Here is a 26060-nt window from a genome sequence, read left to right as displayed (position 1 = left end):
ACCCTGAATAGCTGGATAAATGAATTGGCCGCTACAGGGCTCCTGCCAGAAAGCACTTGGGACACCAGGTGGGGTTCAACACGTTTACTTGTGGTAAAGGCAGTCACCGACTGTACAGTGGTTTACAGTTTCTGGAAATAAAAGACAATAAATGCTATATAAATATAATTATTATTAAAGAAAATTGTAGGCTACAGTGCAAATGGAAATAATAATCCCCTCACACAGTGATAACAAGGCCCAGAATTAACCCCCCTTAGCTAATACAGTAGCATAATGACTAATGACCAAATAGCCTAAAAGGAGATAACTAGCCAAACAATTAGCATCCATCATTAGCAATCAAACTACAGTGCCCATCTTAGCCACACAACACAACATAATAAATTCAACTCACATCTTCTCTGACTGTTGTACAGGCAACCGCCGTAGTGAAAGGAAAAAAGGGAGGTTTTATCCCTCTGACAGGTTTCTAGCCGTTTCTAGGTGCTCCACGTGTGTTTACTCGTTTCTGACTGCTTCTAGAAACTTCCACGACGTTCATACCCGCGGTTAAGTCAGCCGCAATAACAGCTCTAACTTCCTGTTTGTATTTCCAAAATAAAAGCACTACTAACACAAGATAATAACAACAAAACTCCCTGCATTAATGCGAAATAAGTTATCCAGCTCTGCCAAGTGAGGAATTCTCAACACCAATATTACAGCATGGTGAATACACGACATACAGTACATCTTTACAAAATATATGTATGTATGTATATATATATATAATGCGTGGGATCCTGCACAAGGGGGGGTCTATGGGAGACCAGTTGGGCGAATCACCCATCGCCCCTGACCTCTGAGGTAGGCCATAAACGGGTCCCAAACAACTAGAAATCTCCCAAGTGAGTTGGTCCTCAGGAATCTGAGTCTCTCCATCCGTATAACAGAGAGCAGGTCCGTCAGCCACAGCTGAAAAGAGGGTGGAGAGGGGGACTTCCACTCCTGCAGGATGAGTTTCTTGGCAACGATTGTCCCCTGTGTCAGAGACTGTTGCACAGCCGTAGGGAAGTCGGAGGTTAAGTGCACGTTTCCATTGTGCACCACAAAGTCTCTTGTTACAGCTGGATCCTGAGTCTCTTTACTATTTAAATATCGTACCATTTTTGTTTTTATTGATCTTTTCCCCCCACAACCCGATTTACATTTCACATTTACATTATAGCAGAGTAAATAGAGAGTGGTCAGACGGCTCGGTGTCAGATTCGTACTCAAGCCGCCAGTATCTGACCAGGGAGGATGAGTAGACACCACAATTGGCTGAAATGGCGCTCCTCCTGCTCCTCCAACCCCCTGATCCGGTGCTCCGTCGTCAGAGGTGGTGGGCGAGGGCGAGGCGAGGGCGAGGCGAGCCACCTGCCGTCGCTGATGTCCCCATGCTCTCCACCACCAACCGTGTTCTGTCCCTTTAACACCTGGATGGACTTCTCCAGTTGGCTGATAAACCAGCCAGGGCCAGAACAGCCACAGGGGGGGAACAGTCCAACTCGTCCAACTTGCACCACATTCAGCCAGCTGCTCCAGGGAGACAGGCCCTTCTGGAGCCCCCCAAACCCCCAAACCTCATGTTACTGCTGCCCCTCTTCTCTTAAAGTCTATTAAAGTGTGGTTGTCTTGTCCCAAGCACTCAGCTTGTTACACAAAGATCTTGCCGTCAGGAACGTCCATCCAGAGCAGCTCAGGCTGGCCAGATCAGTGTCATCTTTAAAATCGTTTCTCGAAGCGCACTTGTACAGGAAAGGCTTTTAATAATGTTATTTATAAGTCCTGCTTTCATCAAATGAAAAAAAAAAAGGTTACAAAAATATTGTTTATTCTAAAGCACTGAATGAACTCATTCATTCATTCATTCATGGTTTTGTATCATAAACAACATTTTTTAAGCAGGAATCATTGCCATCCCCCTAATCACTATGTTTTCTGCCCCCGTTGAGTCACATCTATATAGAGAGCCAAAGTAAACGTCACTTCCTGCTTTTCTCCCTGTACCAGCGTATGAAAAATATGAATGGTGGTGAACGGAGCGATACGCTACCTTTTCGATCCCGTTTGAAATGTAAATGTATGTAAAAGAGAACTCTGCAAGTCGAGAAAGTCGCAGTTTGTGGTAAAACTGTGGCACTATAAGTTATAAATCAGAAAGACTACGCACAACCAGTCACGTAAGTGACGTCTCTCTCGCCAGTCCATTGTTGTTGATGGTGTGACGTATAATGTGCGACACGAGATGTAGTCGATTGACAAAACTAAACCTTACGTTCCAGTTTCAGGACAAACTGCGACTTGCTTGACATGCATTTAGTTATCTTTTAAATTGACAACATGTGTACACCCCCACAATCTAAACGTCTGTCTCTGTTCACCAGCGTTGTATTTTTGGTACAGGGAGAAAGGCAGGAAGTGGCGTTCACTTTGGCTCTCTATTTGTCCTGGGAGCTGTGAGTATCCTTGAGATGTATCATTCATCGCTATCTCTCTTCAACAATGTTGCTGTTCATGATGAAGGATTTCACCCTGTGTTATTCTGTCACATTTCCAGCAGCATTGATGGAAGCTGTTAATGGAGCATGTTGAAGCAGATTCTTTTGTAGATTTCTATCTAAAGCTGCGTTCACACCGAGATATTTATTTTTCGCTCTGTCGCTTGATTCAACCCTTTGGAATCGCTCTGTCGCTGTGTTTAAATCGCTCATCAACAGGCACACGAATTGACGGACATGTGGGGGCTATAACGTTACGCAATGTCATGCTGTTTGTCCACTACGAGCCCCCGTCGTTGTTTACAAGCTAAGCCTATCAGCGTGCTCCTAACGCGAGCTCCATACCGGTAGTACAGACTTCACTTCATGTCAGCTGTCAGCCTGTCAATGCGGTTTGTTGCGGTTTGTTCCAAGCCAGTGTGATCCTTGACTCACTCTCACACGGCAGCCAATCAGCGTTGAGCGGCGAGCGACTGATGCCAGCGTATTTTCGCTCGAGTTGGGATATTTCATTTCGGGCGACGAGCGTATTTTCTCCCTATCGCTCTGTCTCTGCCGCTCGGACGCCCAGCGATTTTTCTCCCGGGCGAATATACGCTCAATCGGTCGTTTGCATTGACTTTGTATGTAAACTCGATGCCAGCGAAAAACTTTAATAGGTCGGTGTGAACGCACCTTAACAGATGTATCAATCTCATTGCATAAGAAGCGGCGGAGGTATCCTGAACGCAGTGGGAGAAAAACAGCATAACACACTGGTTCATCAGTTCTGTGTCATATTTCTAATGATCTAATCAGTAAGTGAGAGTGCTTCCTTTTGAATCAGGTATCAATCTCATCCTGTAGTAGTAGGCTCTGCTTTCACCTCTGGCTTCAATTGCACTTGGAGCTAATCACGGTAATGTTGATTGAGTTTATGGTCAACTAGTAGACAGAACAAAGCTGCTATGATGCAGGAGGTGACAGTATGTGTCAAGGGCGCCCGTCCTACAACAATTAATTAGTGGTGATTGTGAGGTTATTTTTGATTAAGCCAAGGGCAGGTGCTGAGCTCATTAAGAAAACAATTCTTGAGTCTGTAAAAATAGAGACATGCAGTAAGTCAGGTATGGTGTGTGTGTGTGTGTGTGTGTGTGTGTGTGTGTGTGTGTGTGTGTGTGTGTGTGTGTGTGTGTGTGTGTGTGTGTGTGTGTGTGTGTGTGTGTGTGTGTGTGAGAGAGAGAGAGACTTGACAGTCTTTTCACTCTCCAAGATTTTCACTGAATAATTCTGCATGGCAGAGGCATGCCATGAAAATATGCAGAAATGTCTGAAGTTGCTGTATGATGTTACTTATTCCATACTTATTCTAAAACATAGCCTAATAAGTCCAAATGAACAAATGGGGAAACCTATAACATCGAGTAGAGTTACTGCATCCTGATCAGCGCCTTGCAGTGTGAAATTGACCTCGGCCCAATGGTGACATTTAATTCAACAGATTAATAAAATGCCCAAATGCATATTAATAATGATATTCAAAAGCGAATGCAGTAGCTCATGAAATGCAAACCTTCAAAAATGCCAAACTCGGGCACAAGCAGCAACTTGAACGGGGCAGCCAGACGAGCGATAAAGTTGGAGATGATCATTTGCTGAACACTTAGGAGTTACTTTGAGCTGCGAGGCTCACTTAACTTAACAAAGGCACTTTCAGTCCGTTCAGACACTTCAAGGCTGATGTGGGTGATGTGATGTCTCCTCTTCCTCGCTTTTGCAGTCGAAACCGAGGTTTCGTGGGTCCGTGAAATATAAGAAATGTGTCTAACTGTACACAGCGTACACCCCAACGTGTTGTGAAAGGAACTCATTATCCTAGTGAACGCCGCACCAAAAGATTCAAGATTCATTTTAATTTAAGGATGGAGAGACTCGGATCCCTGAGGACCGGCTCACTTCAAAAGTTTCTAACTCGTTGGGACCAGTTTCTAGACTACCTCGATGAGGTTAGTGCTGGCGGGTGACTTGCCCGGCCGGTTCCTCATGGGCCCCTTTGCGTGGGACCCCACGCACAACGTCTTTTATAAGCTCATAAGCACCCCGCGTGACTGGCAGCACCACATTGTATTATTGAGTGTTGGTATTATATGTATTATTTTCTTTCTTTTCCTTTCCTGTGTCTTTGTTTGTTTTGTTCATGTATTGTTCAAAGTAAAACTCCAAATAAAATATATAAAGAAATATTCATTCTAATTCTAAATTCAGACCACAATCTCCAATTATTAATTATTAATTATAAAGTGCAGAGTAAAAGTCCTTTAAAATGACATAATGGGGGGAAGGTTGGGGGTGGGTTAGGATAGTCTGTGTACTATATGAGACAGAGACAGATTATTATGCAGCAGCACTATATGATTTGCAGTAAAGAATGACTCCCAGACAGAGGTAAGGTGTTTGAGAAACAGTAAACAAATACCCACAAATAGGATTTCTCTGAAGTTTTGGAGACCAATAAAAGACAAAGATAACAGGCAAACTGCGCTATTTTCATTACATTTCCCATTCCCAGGTCCTTGGGGACATAGACACAGTAGGAGCTCCAAAGGGAGTGACAGCATGAGGGCACCCTTCACTGATGATGAATGATGTTCCAGAAAGTTTAGATTCAAGTCAGAATACACACCACGCTACAGATCGAGTTTGATTCAGCCAGAATACACACCACGCTGCAGATCGAGTTTGATTCAGTCAGAATACACACCACGCTGCATATCGAGTTTGATTCAGTCAGAATACACACCACGCTGCAGATCGAGTTTGATTCAGTCAGAATACACACCACGCTACAGATCGAGTTTGATTCAGTCAGAATACACACCACGCTACAGATCAAGTTTGATTCAGTCAGAATACACACCACGCTGCAGATCGAGTTTGATTCAGTCAGAATACACACCACGCTACAGATCGAGTTTGATTCAGTCAGAATACACACCACGCTGCAGATCGAGTTTGATTCAGTCAGAATACACACCACGCTACAGATCGAGTTTGATTCAGTCAGAATACACACCACGCTACAGATCGAGTTTGATTCAGTCAGAATACACACCACGCTGCAGATCGAGTTTGATTCAGTCAGAATACACACCACGCTACAGATCGAGTTTGATTCAGTCAGAATACACACCACGCTACAGATCGAGTTTGATTCAGTCAGAATACACACCACGCTGCAGATCGAGTTTGATTCAGTCAGAATACACACCACGCTACAGATCAAGTTTGATTCAGTCAGAATACACACCACGCTACAGATCGAGATTGATTCAGTCAGAATACACACCACGCTACAGATCAAGTTTGATTCAGCCAGAATACACACCACGCTGCAGATCGAGTTTGATTCAGTCAGAATACACACCACGCTACAGATCAAGTTTGATTCAGTCAGAATACACACCACGCTACAGATCGAGATTGATTCAGTCAGAATACACACCACGCTGCAGATCGAGATTGATTCAGTCAGAATACACACCACGCTACAGATCAAGTTTGATTCAGTCAGAATACACACCACGCTACAGGTCGAGTTTGATTCAGTCAGAATACACACCACGCTACAGATCAAGTTTGATTCAGTCAGAATACACACCACGCTACAGATCGAGATTGATTCAGTCAGAATACACACCACGCTACAGATCGAGTATGTGAGCCAGATAATACTGTTCTACGGAGGAGAAAGCTAATGGAACATTATTGCTGGGGGCAGCGTGGAAGTGATAGATGCAGTGGTGAAGTAACTGGGATATTGCGACGCTCATCATGCAGTTCGCTGACCAATATCAAAGCAACAATACGACACAACAAATCAGCATCTGGCATTTGTGTCTGTACGAGAAGATCTGACTGCCTCACCTTGCTTGCGAACGTCCTCCACCGCAGCAATGAGCTCCTCCTTGAGGTCATGGCTGTCTTTTGCAATCTGCTCGCCCTTCTCCAGAAAGTTCTGCGTGGCCTGCTCCACAGACACGGCCAGCACATGGGCCTTCTTGGAGCGCCCCTTCTTCTTACTGGACGGCCCTTTGTTACTGGTGTTCACCAGGGTGGTCACCTGTAAGACACGGGACAGGACAGAGAGGTAGTGTGAGTGAAATGAGGTGGTACTGTATATTTAAGCAATAGATCACTTCAGAGTGTGATATATGCTTCTTATACCAACCTAAGGGTGTTTTCGCCCTCCGCCGGTTCCCAAGTATGGCAATATGAAAATGATTCATATTATTATTATTATATTTAAATGTCTTAAATCAGTGTTTGGAAAACAGCTCACCTTCATATCAACTCTCCATTAGAGCCACACAGTGTTCAGGGCAATGTGTGGCTCTAATGGTGAACTGTGTGGTATATTTAGTGTGGTAATGCTAATTATAAAACGGCTCTCTCCAATCAAGCAATCTGATTGGTTCACAGCCATTGTATAAATCCAATAACCGAGTCCAATAACCCATGGCCATGGGTTATTGGACTCGGTTATTGGTTGCCATGGCAACTCTCTTACTAAAAGCCTTTGGTTTAAAAAAAAACAAATGGCGGAGACAGCTGTCAGATCCTTGTGAATCGATCTTCGCTTATAACTTTACTAATACTTCGCAGAAAATGATGTTTTGTACAAGAATAGATGCGGGCTAATGTCTTCTTTGCAAAAGAAAGGCTGTTAACCCCGCATTTAACCCCGCATTTAACCCCGTAACGTTAGTTGGTGTCGGGCTTTGCAGAAAGCACTCAGCTTCTCAGCAAGCGCTGAGAATGCAACGCTGCGCTCGAGCTGCCTGTCGGGGTTTCCAGAAAGCTCTCAGCTTCTCAGCAAGTGCCAGGATTGGCCAATGTCAACTTCAGTCTCCAGAACGATCCAATCAAATCACCCGCACGTTCTTGCGGTCCCGCCTTACAGTAGTGTTTCAACTGACTCTATCAGAATGACATGCCAGTCGGAGTCGGACTTATAGTATTATTATTATTATTATATTATCATACTTGGAAACCGTTTTATAAAAGCAATATAGCACTCGAGCTGCGTGTGTTGTGGCATATATCCCCCTGCTCAGCAGTTATCCCACGAGGCCTGCGGCCTCGTGGGATAACAGCTGATCAGGGGGATATATTTGGCACAACACACTGGCTCTCATGCTATATTGCTTAAATATACCACAGCTGTGAGCCAATCAGATTGCTTGATTTGAGAGAGGCGTTTTATAATGCATCGTCTGTACTTTGCTAATGCGTGGCGGCGTTGGCGACAGCAGGGCCCAAAACGAACACATGCTGAGGATAACAAAAAAGATACAGTCAGTCTGTGTGGGAACGCCCACAAAATGTTACTACGGCTGCCGCGCGAGACTAAAGGGTGGGGGAAAACCCCCACAGATCTCAATGGGCTGACTCACCAGCGGAAGGTGCTGCGGCTCTATACTACAGGATTTGGGATTCAAGAGCAGGTGCACATAGACGTCTGTTCAGATGTGCGTTTACTGCGGGGGTTGAATCCCCCGATCCTGTCTGCCTGGGCTGGGCTAGCAGCTTAAATGCTAACTATGCTGAACGGGGAGAACGGGAGGATTTCCCCCATGCTGAGCCATTGACCACGCGTCTATGACGAGACAGCGGCTGAATGTATAGGATCTCTCAAACAGAAATACTGTGATTGAGTCAGCCATCAGTGTCTTTTTGGATATGCAGGTTAAGGCGAGGGGCAGCATTGGAGATAAACCAATGACTGCAATTACCGAAAAATGACAGGACTACTAACAGTACTTCAACTGGAACCCCAAGTGACAAATTCAATAGAAATAAAATTGCATAAAATGTTGCTGGCTGCACTTTGCATTTGTATAGTTTTCTGCTGTTCAAGCAAAGCTATTGTTCTGACAAGTAGGGGGTGGGGGGGTGGGGGGGAGTAAACAAGCTTTTTAAGGACTGAAAGATAAAACTGCCATGACATCAGTGCAGTTATGTAAATAACTAATATAATAATATTATATAATGTAAATAAATTATAAAGATATATATAGATAATGGATTTTAAATGGGATAGAGGTATATGTCTACTTCTTTCTCTTCCTCTGCTTCCTCTTCTACTTATTCCTATTATTAACGACAACAAGGAGATTTTGTGATGCCCTTCATAAAGACGGGAGTACATCCTGTCACCGTTACCCACTGGTCGTGGGGAAACAAGTTTTGAGACGTGCGTTAAGTTACAGTGCAAAGGGTTGACAGATAATTTTGTCTTTATTCATAAACGATGAGCTTTCACAGCTACAACAAGGCAATCCATTATACACGTCACCGTGGCGACTGAAGCATGCAAAACTGTACGGCATCACTCAAAGACCTCGCTTCCTCTACTGAGCAAGTAAACTCGCTCTAACTTTGCTAAAGTCCAGCAAGCACTCCTTCATTTCACAAGGAAAATGTAGCTCTGATTTTTGGCTTTGGGCACTCATTTCCTTTCCTCTCGGTCCTTTTGGATAGGCTACACTGCACAGAATCAATTGGATGATGTGTTATTGAATCCTACGAAATGAGCCCCTGATCCGATTGCATTAGGGTGTGTGCATTCTGTGGGACAATTGTGATAAGATACTTTCCATTAATTCCCATTGATTTCGTGACAGAGTGCGGACAGAGAGGCGAGAAGATGCATGCGCACACACGGCTTGATCCAAACAAGTCCCGTTTGTCCATGTTATTGATGCGGTTTAGACCTGAAGAAGGCAGGAACCCCTTAAGAGAAGCACCATGCCTGAAATGAGTCACTAAAACAGGGAATAAGCATCCTAACTAAAAACGAAAAGCTTTAAGCCAGGCGTGCCCAAACTTTTTTGACCCAAGATCTACTTTTCAAGTAGCCAGCCTCCCGAGATCTACCAGTCCAGTTTCAACATCGCAAACGCACACGCATCGTTTCCGGCCTGCAGTAACTAACCTCACAACACTTTCTCGTTGTCCCACAACCACTTGACATTAGGGCTGTGAATCTTCACTGGCCACATGATTCGATTCGATTACGATTCAGAGGGCTACGATTCGATTCGATTGCGATTATCGATGCATCTTAAATCGATGCATCACTTTTTCCCCCAATACATGATTTATTTTTTCTCACTTTACAATACAATTGCATTGTATTATGATCCATAATTAAAATAAACAACTGCATGTACTTCCATTATATTTTATTTTATTATAAAAAAAAAATAAAAAAAATACCCCTCAATGCCATGCGATCTACCACACTACCTTCGCGATCGACCGGTCGATCGCGATCGACGTATTGGGCACCCCTGCTTTAAGCGAATCATCAGTAACACAGTACACGCACAACAAGAAGAACCAGAGCGTTAAGCCCCCACACACACACATGATCTGCAGTAAAACTGCTCTGCGGTGTTTTCTATGGGGAGAGCACTGCCTCCCAACTATGCGGCAGCGCTACCCTGGGCGCCGGCGCAGACATTTTGGGGGGCAGGTGCTCGAGTGAGGAAAAGGGCACCCCTCTCATAAGTATTGATAAAAAATAAAGTGACATACAGTCAGGCCTGGATTCATACAGTGTGGTGGGTGGCCCTGGGCGAGCACACTTGAAGTGCCCTCCTTCCAATTTACATATAAAAATGAAATATTACGATGATGTATGTATGTTTTTCTTTTCTTTTCCTGTGTCTGAGCCTGTTTTTGAGTCTTGTTTGTGTATTGTTCTAAAAAAAAATGAAAATAAAATATTGGGGGGGAAATGTAATATTACTCTGGCAATAAAGACCACAGATTTGCATGAACTTATTGATTGCTAAAGTACATTCTGAACACATACTACAGAAACATGTAAGACACCATGTTATAACTAAAAAAAAACATTTTATACAGTGAGGTCAACTTTTGAAAAATGGTCTCACTACAATGAAATGGCTACTATGACTAACATCATCACACATGAATACAATTGGGCTCATATTGAATCCCCAAGAGTCTCAGCTTTCCACTCATACCCAAATTATGTAATTCCAAAACTTTTGAGGGACCCCAGTATGCAGACATATTCAAATAGAAGGTGAAAACAACACATTTATAGGCTGCTGCATGCAGAAAATGCCATGTTTTTGCCAAAAACTGCATGGGATTAGCATAAAAAGTGGGCATGTCTGTAGATGATGAGATAAACTTTGTTGTCCCAGGAGGGAAATTTGACTTGGGCAAAAGTGCTTGTACCAACATAGGTGTAACAGACACAGTAACACAGAACAGACACGGTCACAGTCACAGCATTGCACTAAAACACAGGAAGAGTGCCAGCTAAGGCACAAGATTGCACAGCCCAATTGCACAGTATGTTTAAATCATCCAATCCCTTAGTAAGGGAAGAATAAAATAAGCAATAAAACCATAAAACCATAAAAATCATAAAAATCGGCAGCGGATTAGATAAAAGAATAAAAGAGTAAAATATTAAAACATAAAAAATAGGATTAAGAGCTAAGAGAAATAAGACCAAAGTAAGAGCAGTAAAAAAACATAGGGCTTTAAATACCGTTCCTACTTGGAGTACCTCTAACCTCACTGGAGTGCTACACCTGGGGGAGACGCATGGGTACCCATAGAACCCGTTCTCATTTAGATAAGGTAAGAGATCGAGGGGCGCCCTTTGAAAATGCCCAGGCCAGTATTTCCCTCGCCAAAAGTTAGCCTACGTTTGAAGTGTTATTTAGCCCCCTTGCCGACAAGCTAGCATGACATGGTTGGTACCAATGGATGCATTAGGCTGTCTAGTTTCTGAGGATATCAGTATCTTCACTCTAGCTTTCAAAATGAGTCCGCTACAGCCTCCGAAACACAGTCATGTTGCTCACAGACGTGTCTTGCAAAAAGGGCACTTGGGCACCACCTGGGGTCTATCTGTGCACGTCCTGCACTGCGCAGCGCTCGAAATTTGACCTACGTACCCCTGATCTTCCTCTACTCTACCTCCCGGTGAGAGAAGAGAAGATCGCTTATCATGTGAAGGCAGCTTCAGGATTCAAAACATCAGTTAAGTGCTTGGAGTGAACTGCGACAGACTGTGAACAAAAGTGTTCATGTTCGTGTGGCTTCGTTCGTTCTCAAAAATGATGTCGGGAAATGGTCCTGAAATTGTGAAGTAAGAAAAGCGACGGTTGGCTGGTCCATCGCTAATGGCCGACTGAGCCGTCTACGTCGCAAGATGGTGATTTAAAGTTGTTAGTAGTCTCTGGAGTCTGCGTGGGCTTTGAGAACGCATGGAGAGAGAGGGAGGGAGGGAGGGAGGGAGACACAGAAGCATCATCGCTGGTTGAGAGCAGAGAAAATGACAAAAGCTATCTTTATGTTGTCCAAGATCCAACTTAGAACTAACTTATTTATTTATTTTATTTTTCCCCCCCCGATTTTTTATCCCATTTTATCCCCCATTAGTGCTATTTTTTTTAATTTATTTATCCTGGTTGCTACTTCATCCTCTGTCGATCAGGGAGAGCCGAGACTGATTCCATGTTTCCTCCGAGACATGGGCAGTCAGTCAGCCGCTTCTTTTCACCTGACAGGGGAAGCTTCACCGGTAGGACATAGTACGTGGAAGGGACACGCTATTCCAACCAGTTCCCCTCCCCCTGAACAGGCGCCCTTAACGGCCAGAGGAGGAACCACACTAGCAACCAGGATATTGCATGTTTTTGTGAAGGGGGTTCCTATATGAAGGAAACCCCCGGGAGGCACGGGGAGAACATGCAAACTCCACACAGAAAGGCCCTTTTTGCCGACCCCCACCCGGGCGGTGGGCACTCGAGGACATGCGGACGGGCACGCATTCCTTCAGCGTTCACCTCGTCCCCAGGTGGGAATCGAACCCACGACCTTCGAGCTGTGAGGCGATAGTGCTTACCACTGCACCACCGTACCTCCTCTCAACCTAGAACTAACTTCACCGTGGCCTCTCCTCTCAGCCCTGTCAGCTGCTGAAACACGCTGAGCCCCCCTCCCTCCTCGATGTTTCACCGTGGACATCATCAATCTGGGCGACCTTGCCCAACCTTATAACAAGCACGCATTTACAAGGGTGGGAATTAAATCCCTATCGCTGATTCAAGTATTTTACCATTGCCAAACTGTCCATGATCATCAAATCCAAATGATCATTGCCTCTTAAAGAGAAAAGTTGACTCTGAAAGTAATCAACAGAAGCTATGTGACAAGCCGTAGATTTAAATGACTAAGCATTGAGGACAGGCAACACAGACGAGCCAAGATGATTAATTATTGCAGCTCGTCAATGATTCATTAGGCTCCATTAACGAGTGGAACTAATCCCACTGCCTGTAGACCAATGACATCATTGGTGAACACAGATTGCCTGACAGCCATTGGATAGCACGCGCGCACGCACGCGCGCACACACACACACACACACACACACACACACACACACACACACACACACACACACACACACACACACACACACACACACACACACACACACACACACACACACACACACACACACACACACACACACACACACACACACCAGTTAGCTGCAGGGGTCTCAGTCTGTCGGCAGCTTAGCTTTCACAACTGGGTGATGTGATTAGGGGATTGTGGAATGTACTCGAAATTACATTTCAATCTTTATTCGCTCTGAAAAGCTGTTAAGAGGTAATTTATGTCCTGGCGAGACGGCGTCACTTAAACGCTTCTCGAGCGACATTATAACTTTAATGATGTGCCTCCATATTCATGACGCATCTAGGAATAGTCCTGCTGATTTGGGACCAGGTTTGCGTGTTCTTTCTTTGTGAAGTTTCTCTATGTTGTCTTGAAAAGTAACTCCAGATTCAATATCATTATTTTTATAAAGCATATCCACGCCTGCACTTCGACTAACTTTGAAACGGTCTGTTTTTGATCAAGTTATCTGCACAACATCAAATTACTCAACAGCTGATATACTGTAGTGCTCATTATAAAGCCTAATGGCCATTTCAATAAACGCTTTTCGAATAAATAATTCACAACGGCGCACGTGTAGGCATACACAAATATGCGTGCACACTGCACAAGCAAACCACCACCACCACTGATGCACAGAAATACCCACACACACACATGCAGTTCCCTGGATCTCCCTGTTCTTCCAAGTTCTTCCCTACAGACCGGCCGTGCACAAAAGGCTTGTGATGGTCATCCAGCGAGTAAATCCGCAGTAAACGAATACGTCCAGAGTGGCTGACTCAAAAGACTCCTATTGATCTAATAATGCAGAAACTGAGGTTTCCCCTCCACGGGTCCCGCCCTCCATCATCATCATGGCCTGTTCAATACATCTGATTAGTACGCTGATTACTTGAACTTTACCATTTAATTAGGCTAAAACCCCAAAACCCGTCGGTTGCAGTTGGGTTTGTATTTTTGGCGCACTTGGTTATGATCTCCAGGGTCTTCCCTACTGTAGATGTGCGTGGCATGTGTGATGTACACAATTTGTATGCGCGTTAAAAGTTTTCAACTATTTCAATTTTCAACAAAGGTGGCGGCCAATAATACAAAGGTGGCGTAGCTTTGATAGATAGAAAGGCAGAGAAAACCCTGAGCTCCACTTCTCACTTGGCAGTGGTGATAGGGGTGTTTCCCACACGGACACTGAGTAGCCAGCCACAGAGAACAAGTGTCCAGACTAAAGAGGAGGTACATGTATAGGATGATGTTCTCCAGGGAAATGATGCTCTATTTTGGTCTCATGCATTCATCCTATTCAAAACCATGTCATGAGTAATTAAAAATTTGTTTAGTTCAAAAATCATATGGGATCCAGAGTAATTATGAGTTCTGTACTTGGTACTACTAAGCATTGATATAAACACGAGGGAAACAACAAACATCAATGTCAAGTAGGCGTAGGAGTCGCGTCACTCTTTGCCTTCCAAACAGTTTTTTGATTGATTGATTGATTGAAACGATTTATTTCAAACAGTTAAAACAATACATAAAGTGAAAAAACAGTAAACATAACAGTCTAATAGACTTCATCAAAAGGAAAATACGTAAACGCAAACATAAAAAAGGTGAACTGTTTGAAAAGGGGCAGGAAGAAGCCTAGGCTTATCGAGTCCTGCCCCCCAATCATTCATAAACAAAATCATACATCCCTATATTATATGCATATCCCACCTCTCACGCTCCTCCCCACATGCTCATGCATACACATACATACATATATATGCATGTATATACACAAACGTACACAAACTTACCCATACACATACATCATAAATCCACCTACAAATCCCTATCAATACCCATTCCCAATAATACAATCCAACATTACCCCATTACCCATTACCCCTTCCAAACAGTTTGAATCATGTTTGTTTTCCTCAGGTTTGACTTGATCATGGTGCTGATGAAAACACAGTGTATAATGGGCCATTATCATCTTGGAATATGGGAACATCAGGAGGAAATAATGTCTGCAGCGCACCTGCTCGTGTAAAATGGCCTCAATATTCCTTCGGCTGTTCCACAAGCATGCGACGCAATCACTACTAACGACTCAATAGAGAGGCAAAGTGACCGCCTACTTCCTGCTTCAGCACTGTACCAGAGATTTTCATCCGCCATTTATTTTCCCAGAGACATTTCGTAAAATGCTTCTAAAAAATAGTTTTACTTCGTCAAGCCAAACGGTTCAGCTATACTTCGAGTCGGGAGCACTCGGACCAAAACTTTAAAAAACAAGGCCAGGTCGAAACCTGGCATAGGGCCGGTGCATGGTAAAATTCCCATTTCTGCACTGCATGGCGATGTCCTGTACCACCAACTATTTATACACAGACAAAACACAGCAAGGTATAACTATGAGATCCTTTAGATTTATTTCTAAATTCCGTTTCATTTTTTCCCCAATTATTATTTTTGCTTTTTCTTTCTGTCAGACAGCCTCTTCCACACTCAAACTGAAAACCAAGCTGTGACATGATGTAAGGGTCCCACGCACCGCAATCCAAAACATAATTATTTATCTACACCTATTTTCCCAATTATGAAACCATTTAGGTTCTACAATAACTAGGGTTACTTTTGATTTTAATAATTAGGCCTAATTCTTTTTTAATCAATTTCTGACAAATTGTACATTCCATGTTTTACAGTGAGTTAGTACACCTTTAGAAAACATACATTATGTACGCACAAGTACGCACCTTCAGTCTATGCAAACTGTACACAGTGCACACAGTTTACAATCACACAACATGCATCCATAGCTTACACACATGAAAACAACGATGTTTTGCGTTCTACATTAATGAAATGAAGACATTACCGTTTGGCAGCTTGCTTTGTTTGTATGATAGATACGTATTGGCCAAGTATATAAACATTTAAGAGTGAAGACTTTCAGGAAGTGACACAGAGCTCTCTCTCTCTCTCTCTCTCTCTCTCTCTGTCAAAGGCCGGGCTCGCCCCCGCTCGTGCACGAGCCGAGGGAAATCTCCTCTTTCTCGCTGAGAAGAGCCTGGTGACGCGAGAAAAGTAGTGTGGAGCTGCAGCGTCCTCCGTGTCCGTGCAGTACTACACAAATAAAAAGCTCAGCTGATGTAGATGCAGCCAATTGTGCTCTGGAACTTTTTGCCATTTTTCGCCATAAATGTTCGTAAAGTGGCACTTATTGAAACCTACTACCCTGCTTGTAGGCATCAAAAGTCATCAGAAATTAATTTAGTGATGAAATAAAACTTTAAATTGTAAAAAAAATTCCGGAGCTTATGGCGTCTTCTCTGCTGCGGTCTGCCTCTGCCTATGCCGAAATGCATGCTGGGAGTGACACTATGCCGAAATGCATGCTGGGAGTGACATTTAGAACCTGAATCCGTGCTCAAATTGGCGACAGAGTCAAATGAAGGGGTCCTGCTGTGCATGCACACCGGCCCCAAAAACTACATCGAAAGAATATTTTCTTTAAATCCGCAATTAAGTAAAGTAAAACTATTTTTATGAGCATTTTACGAAATGTCTATGGGAAAATAAATGACGGATGAAAATCTCTGGTACAGTGCTGAAGCAGGAAGTAGGCGGTCACTTTGGCTCTCTATTGAGATGGCTGACCACCATACCACTATCAGTTGGAAATTGGCAACAGGCATTGTGGATTGAAGGCAAAAGCTGTGACTGATATCTATTACTTCTTTCCATTGCTCTGAGGTTCCTCACAGGTTGTGTGTGTGGGATACATTGGTATGCACATGGAAACCCTGAAATACTGTAAATACCAGTTTTGTGAAAATTCAGCAGTGATCCTTGTGACAGGAATAAGGTTTCTCTTTTGATTGTTTCATTGTCATTAATGTTAAACATTCTTCTGGCTAGAAAGCTGTAGACGGTTTTCACAGAATTGCGTTGCTAGGCTATAGGGAACATTTTGAAACCCTTTATGTCCCGTCAGTTAGTGTGGTAGCAAACACTGCAACAAGAAGAAAGCTGGGGGCAATTTAGAATGTTTATGTTGTCGAGTTGAAACCGTCTATAGGCCTATAATGCTAATTGTCACATTTCTGTTTGCTGTAGCTGCAAGCTAAGTCTAGTTATGGGCAATACCAACTTTTTAAGTCTATTTATGGCATATGGTAAAATGCTGGTACCACTGGTCAGGATCATGTATACCAAGATGTCTACAGGGTTTTGATGGTTTCTCTCACTAGCTCTCTCCAATTCCATCCGATTTGATTTTTCCATCATGTTTTTTTTTTTGCAGCTGTAACAACTAGAGGGGTTAGCTGCCGAGTGTCTTCTTCTTACCAAAGACGATGCAAGCAAGACGGCCCAACTTCAACTCACTTCCTGTCATTTTGTCACGTGGGTTTTGCCCATGGTTTTCCATGGAGACTTTCGGCAGCTCTGAGTCAATGGTTGACCACGCCCATTTAGGAGACTTGCTTCTTACCCTCTGTTAGAATTGGCGGAGCCTGCGGTGACCCATCTATAGTAATATAACATCTATGTTCTTACCTTAGCTGAATCTCAGGGTTAATCAGACCTGCGTAATGCCGTCTCCAACTCTTCCACAGAAGAGAAGACGGGCGCTTACTGAGCCGTGAGTCTGAATGATTCATCGGCACTTTTTTACACTCATTTATTCATTAACTCGGGGCTGTGAAATAAACAGAGACACAGCTACTGTATGCCTCGTGTAGCTCTCTCCGCAGGGATGGACCGAGTTAAGCTGAGGCTTGTTGAAGGTCTTTTCTGCAACACCGACTTAAAAAGCGGAATTAATATTTAATTACGCCCACAATAACCTCACGGCATGCGTCGCTGAGCCGAGCCAAATCTGTCTACGGTCATACACATTTAACAATAATATTTTGATGAGACTTCCTGGCTGTCTCTGACGCTTAGCTAACAACCTGTGAATAACCAAATAAATACATAAATACATACATACATACATACATACATACATACATACATACATACATACATACATACATACATAAACACATAAATAAATAAATAAATTAATTAATTAATTAATTAATTGCCGAGGCCTCCGAGTTTAATCACTGTCACTTCTTTCCAAAAGATTCTTTGCTTCCATGTGGTGAGTCTGACCCGTGCGTGTTGTTGACTGACCCGGCAGAAATATTAGCACATCACTGGGTTTGATTAATATATTGCAGAGAAACACAGACTATGATAAATAGCCTAGCTTTATGTCATGTTGTGGGAAATGTTCAGCAGCACACCTCAAATTCAGCCTTTTATAAACATGGTAAGCACCAACAGCCATCAGATTTATACTAAGTGAAGAGGGGAAGCATGCTGACCACAAGTCATGATGATATATCTTGAAAACGTCTATCACTGTGTATAGTCGAATAGAGGTACAGTGGAATCCGCTTATAGTGATAACGGTTATAGTGATCAACCGCTTAATTATATTGATCCAAAAGCTTGGTCCCGTATCATTCCTACACACATGCTGTTTAAATAATTCGCTTATAGTGATCAATACTCCGCTTACAGTGATCATTTTGGGCCTTGTCCCACCTGAGAACAATTGATTTTTTTTTTTAACTACAGTCGTTTTATTATTATTTTTACTTACAAACTGCCAAAAATGAACCAACGAGATACAGTAGTGATAGTCGGTGCATGTCTGTCTGAGAGATCGCGGAATGTCTGTATGTCTGTTTGAAACAGCTGGAGGCCTGAGTTACTGCATGTATTTTTTAAGTCAATAACATTCCTTTACTTGATATGTACTCTATTCATGTAATACATATACAAATGTCAAGTCGATGGTAATCTGCATGAGAGATAAAGAAAAAGAAAAAAATCGGTTATAATGATCATCAACTTATAGTAGGGGTGTCACAATATATCGTCCCACGAAATTTCGCGATAGTAAAACGTCACGATATGTATCGTTGAGATGAAATCTCATATCGCGGAAAAAAAAAAAACTTTTTTTTTTTTTTTTTTTTCCAAAAAATAGACTAAGAAACGTCTTTGTTTGTTGAAGTTCAATGTGTGGAAAGTAGTTCAGTTGAACAAGTCTCTGAAGAGACACATGAGAAGTTATACAGGAGAGAAACCATTCAATTGAGTTTCTGGCAAAACTGTTTACTTGACAGGAAAAACTGAAGATGCATAAAAAATAGATTAAGAAAAGTCTTGTTGTTTGAGTTTGAAGAAAAACTGAAGATGCATAATGAGAATTTATACTGCTGAGAAACCTTTTAGTTCAAAGTAAATCTAAGTGACGGTGTAACTCATTCTATTTCAAGATAAGCCTTATCTCCAATCTCATGTTTTTTCTAGTTGTTATTGTAATAACAATTTCCCACAACAGCATGTTTTGTATTTGTGCATTTCAAATAAAATACTACTTTTCCAGTCATATATTGTCATTATTCAAGTTTAAAAAAATATTGTTAAAATCGTATCGTATCGTATCGTTATCGTGAACCCAGTATCGTGATACGTATCGTATCGTGAACTGAGTGTATCGTGACACCCCTAACTTATAGTGATCAATTTGACCCGTCCCAATGTGATCACTATAAGAGGAGTGCACTGTAAGAGCAAAACAACGTCAAAGGTGCTCTGTTGTTGTAGTGGAGCACGTTGTTTGCCCGCTTTTTAAACCCTATTTGACGCCATTGAGATGCCAGCCCTCAAAAAAGAAGCATTGGGGGTTCCGTCCTAGAGACCCCCCAGGACAGAGGGGAACAACTCCCCCAGTTCATTTTAAAGCCAGAATCAAGAAAGCACATTTATAGGGAGTCTTCTAACAACAACACTGCCACTGCCAATTGTTTCATGTCACTAAAACAATACCTGAAATAGTTCAGAATATATTTGGATTATTTTACATTACATTACATTACGTCACTTGGCAGACGCTTTTATCCAAAGCGACTTTTACAATAACACATTTTTGTCAGCAATAGAGCAATCAACTATGTAACACAGTCTATGATAACTACAACTTCTGAAGGAATAATGGTACAAGTTTAGCTTAGGTTAGTTTAGAAGTTTTTTTGTTTTTGTTTTTTTAAGAGAGAGAGAAAGAAGTTAGTTCAAGAAGGGTCCAGATGGAGCCTGAAAAGGTGAGTCTTTACTCTTTAGTCTTTTCCGAAAGATCGGCAGTAGGGCTGCACGATTAATCGTATTTTCATCGTCATCGCAATGAACACATCGCAAAAGTCACGTTATCGCAAAAGTTTTTTTTTTTTTTTTTTTTTACAGTGCACCTGAACGCAACATGCACGATACCGGCTGAATAAGTGTCCAAATGTTCATGTCATTCTGGCCAATGCTCCACTTCTGTTATAACATTTCAGTCTGGAATATGGAATATCTTTCAATAATCGTTATGACTAAAAGGCTAAAAGTAATCTCATGTGTAAGAAATGACTGTTCTACATTGAAGTAAAAATGTAAATAATTAACTTGTTGGTTTGGGATTTTTTTTAGCTTCAAGAGTGCATTTTTGTTCGTATGACCCTCAACACAGGCTTTGAGAATCCCGTGCCACTTACTGATACGTATGCTTAAATTAACACACTCATATTGCAAAATGAATTTAGGCCCTCACTGTAATACTTCAGAAGTTGAATTTGAAGTTCAGCATTAATACATTTGTCATTTTTTGTCTTAGATTTACCTTTGTGTGTTATTGCAATATAAAACTACATAATTGAGAATCAATTCTAGATTCTGGAATCGAGAATCGAGAATCGTTGGAATCGAGAATCGATTCTGGAATCGGATCGTGACCCCAGGAATCGGAATCGGATTGGATCGTGGCTTAGCCGGATCGGAGCACCCCTATCCATTAATATTTTTGTTTATAGCATTTTTTTATTTATCGCAGGTCATATCGTCATCGCAATATTGAACAGTGTTATCGCACATCGCAGCTTTTCCTCATATCATGCAGCCCTAATCGGCAGTGATTCGGCTGTCCTGACCGACATTTGTGAAAATGTGCGCGTGTGCGCCTCTGTGTACAAAGAAGGATGTGGAGAAAACGGGGAGAGAAGTTGGAGACGTAACTTGTTAGGAACTCATACACAGCCACAGCCACAGCCACAGGGCCTGCAGCCATACAGCCACAGTGATGAATGGAGTGCCATAAAGCCATTTTGTGCAAGGCCACGCCGGACTTATTGACGTTGTCAAGGTGGGCTTTAATAGTGGAACAAATAAGCAGGGAGAAACACAACAGCGCCCCCTAATGTAAGAACGTCTGAATCCCTCAATCCCTTTGGTGAGTGGGGGGAAAAAAATAAAGAAGCGAGCACACAGAGAAGTCGAAGGGGGGGGAGAAACAAAAGTCGTTTGCGAAATGAAATGAAGCGCGGCATGGTAATGTTTGCCTATTGCATCCAAATGTAATAAAAAACAAAATAAATGCAGTGTCTGGGCCTTGCCCTTTTCTGCCAGCTGGTAATAGGCCCCGGGCAAGCCCATTTATCATGTGTATTAGCAGCCCGGCCGGAGAATTATGCAAGACCGCACCAGGCTTATGTCCATACAGCAGATCGTTATGTCAGTCCCTCAGCCAATACAGCCCCAATCATTCAGACACAACACGTCTCACAGGCAGGCCACGTACTCGGGTCTAACTCGTACCCTGTAGAGCTGTGCAGACACAGCACAGCTCCTAATGAGGCTCTCTCACTGCAGACATGCTGGAGAAGTCAACTCCTATGATTCCATGTTATCGTGACGTGGAAGAAACATGTCTGTGGTCAAATGGGTGAATTCAAAATGACAGACACAGGCAATCAGTGTTTATGAAAATGCACATTATTGTAGGAATAGCCGTTTATCCGAAGGGGTCATGATGATGTTAAGGCTGGCTTTACATGGTGAAACCCAACTTTCGCTGGTTGAAACTTAGGAAGTAACTTGCAATTGAGTTGCATGCTGTAAAGGGGGTCCACCCGCTATGCCGACCACCCGCTATGCCGACCACCCGCAATGCCGACCTTAGGTTTAGGCGTGGGGGTGGGAGAGGTTAGGTTTTGGGTTAGGGTCTGGGGGAGGTTAGGTTTAGGCATGGCATGGGGGGAGGTTAGGTTTGGCGTGGGGGCTGGGAGAGGTTAGGTTTTGGGTTAGGGTCTGGGGGAGGTTAGGTTTAGGCATGGGGGGAGGTTAGGTTTGGCGTGGGGGCTGGGAGAGGTTAGCTCCACCGCCGCCTTGCTCAGCTGGTTCTGCTTGTGGGCTATCGGCATTGCGACCTGTCGGCACTGCGGCCTGTCGGCACATAGACGCGGCACCGCTGTAAAGCCCTCTGCAAGACTGCGACGCACTTGAAACTTCTGAAACTCTCAGCTGCAACAGTTTGCAAAACTCTCGACTTTGTGAAACTAGTTTCACGCAACAGCCAATCAAAACGCTGATAACGTGTCAGATGATGATGTCAAACAGCCGAGCCATGTCAACAAACGGGAGCTAAGAAAAAGTACCGATGTGGTATCATTCCAACCAATTTCAATTCATTTGAACTCGACAGTTGCTTTTCACCAAAATGCACAAAATAATGAAACAGAATATGGCCTCTTGTAGAGCCACCCAGCGAGCATTTTTCGGTTGAAAAGACGTTTAAAAAACGTTTAGGGTCAACGTTGAAAAAACGTGCAAGGAAGGTTTGAAAGTGAAAGTTTTTTCACCCACTATTTGCAGACGTTTATTGAACGTTCAGATTTAGACCATATTTCACCAGGAAATTAAATTAAAAATTCAGCAGCGTACACGGGATTCGAACCCCGCTTTCCCACATTCAAGCCAGTCCGCTCTACGCGCTGAGCTATATATTTTCTTATACTCTGTAGAGAGCTGGGCACATATATACTCTATCTCGCACACAACTTGTAGACTACATGATTGTCGACATCGGAGGACAAGTTATTTTATGTGATGTGTGTACGAGACTATTATATTAATGTAACAGACTAAAATTATGTTGTGTGTGTGTGTTGTCTATAGGCTGTAGCCTATGGCTTCAGAGGTTAACTTCATTTAACACCAGAGACTGAAGAGGTACACAGAGCCTCGTATACAGTCTGTACAATAACATAGCGTGCCCAGAGCACCTCGTTCCGCACTTGGTGCAGACCGGTGCAGACTTGCTTTGGTCTAGTCTAGTCAGTCACGGTTAGTATAGCTAGCAAGTAAGTACTTGCGTTACTGCGTTGCTGCAGGAACTGAATTCATTATTATTGTGCTTGCAGATAGGCAAGCACAATCTTAGAATCTCTCATACTTAATTTTATTTATTTATTTATTATTCTGTTTTCTTCTGGTCAAAAGTTTGCTTCGCCATTTCTCCTACAGTTTTCACACTACACAGACATGGGAGACATCAAAACGTGCGGCTCATTGAGGAATCGTGTGCATTTGGATTGCTAAGGGTTTCGTTCGCCGGTTTTCGCGATATTGGCGTTAACGTACGATTTTTTTCCCCATTCACTTGAATGGGGTTTCAAAATCGTTGGCATTAAATTAGCTCTAGCTCAGACACCGTATGACCTGCTATTACCAAACTTTGTAGGTAGGTTTACAGAGTCACCTTTTACTCTGTGCGGGAAAATTTTAGTATTTGACCAGATGGTGGCGCTATAACAGCCGTCCTTACGTTTTGGTCCATAACTTTTGAACCGTAAGGGCTACATTCAAAATTCTTTTTTCCCTGGATTCCTTGGGTCATTCCGCATCTGCTGATATAGGCCCCGCCCATTTCCGTCTAACTAGATTTCCCGCCATTTTGAATTTGGTCGAAAAGCGTTTTTTCGCTATTTCTCCTTCAAATTTTGCCCGATCTTCACCAAACCACATCACAGAGCGTGTGTGGACTGTCCCGCACAAAACTTATTTTGCGTTTTTTTTTAAATTCCGCACCGTTGCGATATAATTGACCTCCAAAGTTCTGTGGGTGGGGCCTATTTCACAAAGATCGTCCGATGCTAACCAAACTTGGTACAGGTGTGGACGGATGTACTCTGAGCCTATACGACAAATATTGTGTCATTTCGCCTCTAGGGGGCGCTATAGCAGCATTCCTTACGTTTTGGTCCATAACTTTTGAACCGTAAGGGCTACATTCAAAATTCTTTTTTCCCTGGATTCCTTGGGTCATTCCGCATCTGCTGATATAGGCCCCGCCTATTTCCGTCTAACTAGATATTCCGCCATTTTGAATTTTGTCGAAAAGCGTTTTTTCGCTATTTCTCCTTCAAATTTTGCCTGATCTTCACCAAACCACATCACACAGCGTGTGTGGAATGTCCCGCACAAAACTTATTTTGCGTTTTTTTTTTAATTCCACACCGTTGCGATATAATCGACCTCCAAAGTTCTGTGGGTGGGGCCTATTTCACAAAGATCGTCCGATGCTAACCAAACTTGGTACAGGTGTGGACGGATGTACTCTGAGCCTATAGGACAAATATTGTGTCATTTCGCCTCTAGGGGGCGCTATAGCAGCCTTCAGTACCTGTAACACCATAGCATCCAGTTAATACACCCTTGCAACGGCCTAAACACGTACTAGCTACACATTGCCGATTGGGGCTGTATTGATGCTGGATGGGAGGGCGGGGTCTAAGGCAGGGGCGGTGCAAGGGGGGCGGAGCGTCACGCGGGAGCAAGCACAATCAAATTTGCTTCAGCAAATTTAGCCCGTTCTAGTTATTGTGCTTGCAGATAGGCAAGCACAATCTTAGAATCTCTCATACTTAATTTTATTTATTTATTTATTATTCTGTTTTCTTCTGGTCAAAAGTTTGCTTTGCCATTTCTCCTACAGTTTTCACACTACACAGACATGGGAGACATCAAAACGTGCGGGTCATTGAGGAATCGTGTGCATTTGGATTGCTAAGGGTTTCGTTCGCCGGTTTTCGCGATATTGGCGTTAACGTACGATTTTTTTCCCCATTCACTTGAATGGGGTTTCGAAATCGTTGGCATTAAATTAGCTCTAGCTCAGACACCGTATGACCTGCTATTACCAAACTTTGTAGGTAGGTTTACAGAGTCACCTTTTACTCTGTGCGGGAAAATTTTAGTATTTGACCAGATGGTGGCGCTATAACAGCCGTCCTTACGTTTTGGTCCATAACTTTTGAACCGTAAGGGCTACATTCAAAATTCTTTTTTCCCTGGATTCCTTGGGTCATTCCGCATCTGCTGATATAGGCCCCGCCCATTTCCGTCTAACTAGATTTCCCGCCATTTTGAATTTTGTCGAAAAGCGTTTTTTCGCTATTTCTCCTTCAAATTTTGCCCGATCTTCACCAAACCACATCACAGAGCGTGTGTGGACTGTCCCGCACAAAACTTATTTTGCGTTTTTTTTTAATTCCGCACCGTTGCGATATAATTGACCTCCAAAGTTCTGTGGGTGGGGCCTATTTCACAAAGATCGTCCGATGCTAACCAAACTTGGTACAGGTGTGGACGGATGTACTCTGAGCCTATACGACAAATATTGTGTCATTTCGCCTCTAGGGGGCGCTATAGCAGCATTCCTTACGTTTTGGTCCATAACTTTTGAACCGTAAGGGCTACATTCAAAATTATTTTTTCCCTGGATTCCTTGGGTCATTCCGCATCTGCTGATATAGGCCCCGCCTATTTCCGTCTAACTAGATATTCCGCCATTTTGAATTTTGTCGAAAAGCGTTTTTTCGCTATTTCTCCTTCAAATTTTGCCCGATCTTCACCAAACCACATCACACAGCGTGTGTGGAATGTCCCGCACAAAACTTATTTTGCGTTTTTTTTTAATTCTACACCGTTGCGATATAATCGACCTCCAAAGTTCTGTGGGTGGGGCCTATTTCACAAAGATCGTCCGATGCTAACCAAACTTGGTACAGGTGTGGACGGATGTACTCTGAGCCTATAGGACAAATATTGTGTCATTTCGCCTCTAGGGGGCGCTATAGCAGCCTTCAGTACCTGTAACAC

At 43.0% G+C, this 26060-nt stretch overlaps 1 protein-coding gene across 5 annotated transcripts in view; it reads right to left on the bottom strand.

The window, feature by feature from the left end:
* ctnna2 (catenin (cadherin-associated protein), alpha 2) overlaps nucleotides 1-26060 on the bottom strand; it is a gene marked incomplete at both ends in the record, with an annotated part of 596683 nt that overhangs the window by 515808 nt on the left and 54815 nt on the right. For all 5 annotated transcript variants that reach the window (XM_083634725.1, XM_083634723.1, XM_083634724.1 and 2 more), the window contains one exon: nucleotides 6429-6624. In XM_083634725.1, coding sequence (XP_083490851.1) covers nucleotides 6429-6624 — 196 coding nt within the window. The remainder of the gene's footprint in view (nucleotides 1-6428; nucleotides 6625-26060) is intronic.

Source organism: Poromitra crassiceps (genome assembly GCF_964638095.1).
Source record: "Poromitra crassiceps genome assembly, chromosome: 4".
Taxonomy (NCBI): domain Eukaryota; kingdom Metazoa; phylum Chordata; class Actinopteri; order Beryciformes; family Melamphaidae; genus Poromitra; species Poromitra crassiceps.
The sequence above is the reverse complement of the archived record's forward strand: the minus strand, read 5'-3'. Positions and strand labels throughout refer to the sequence as shown.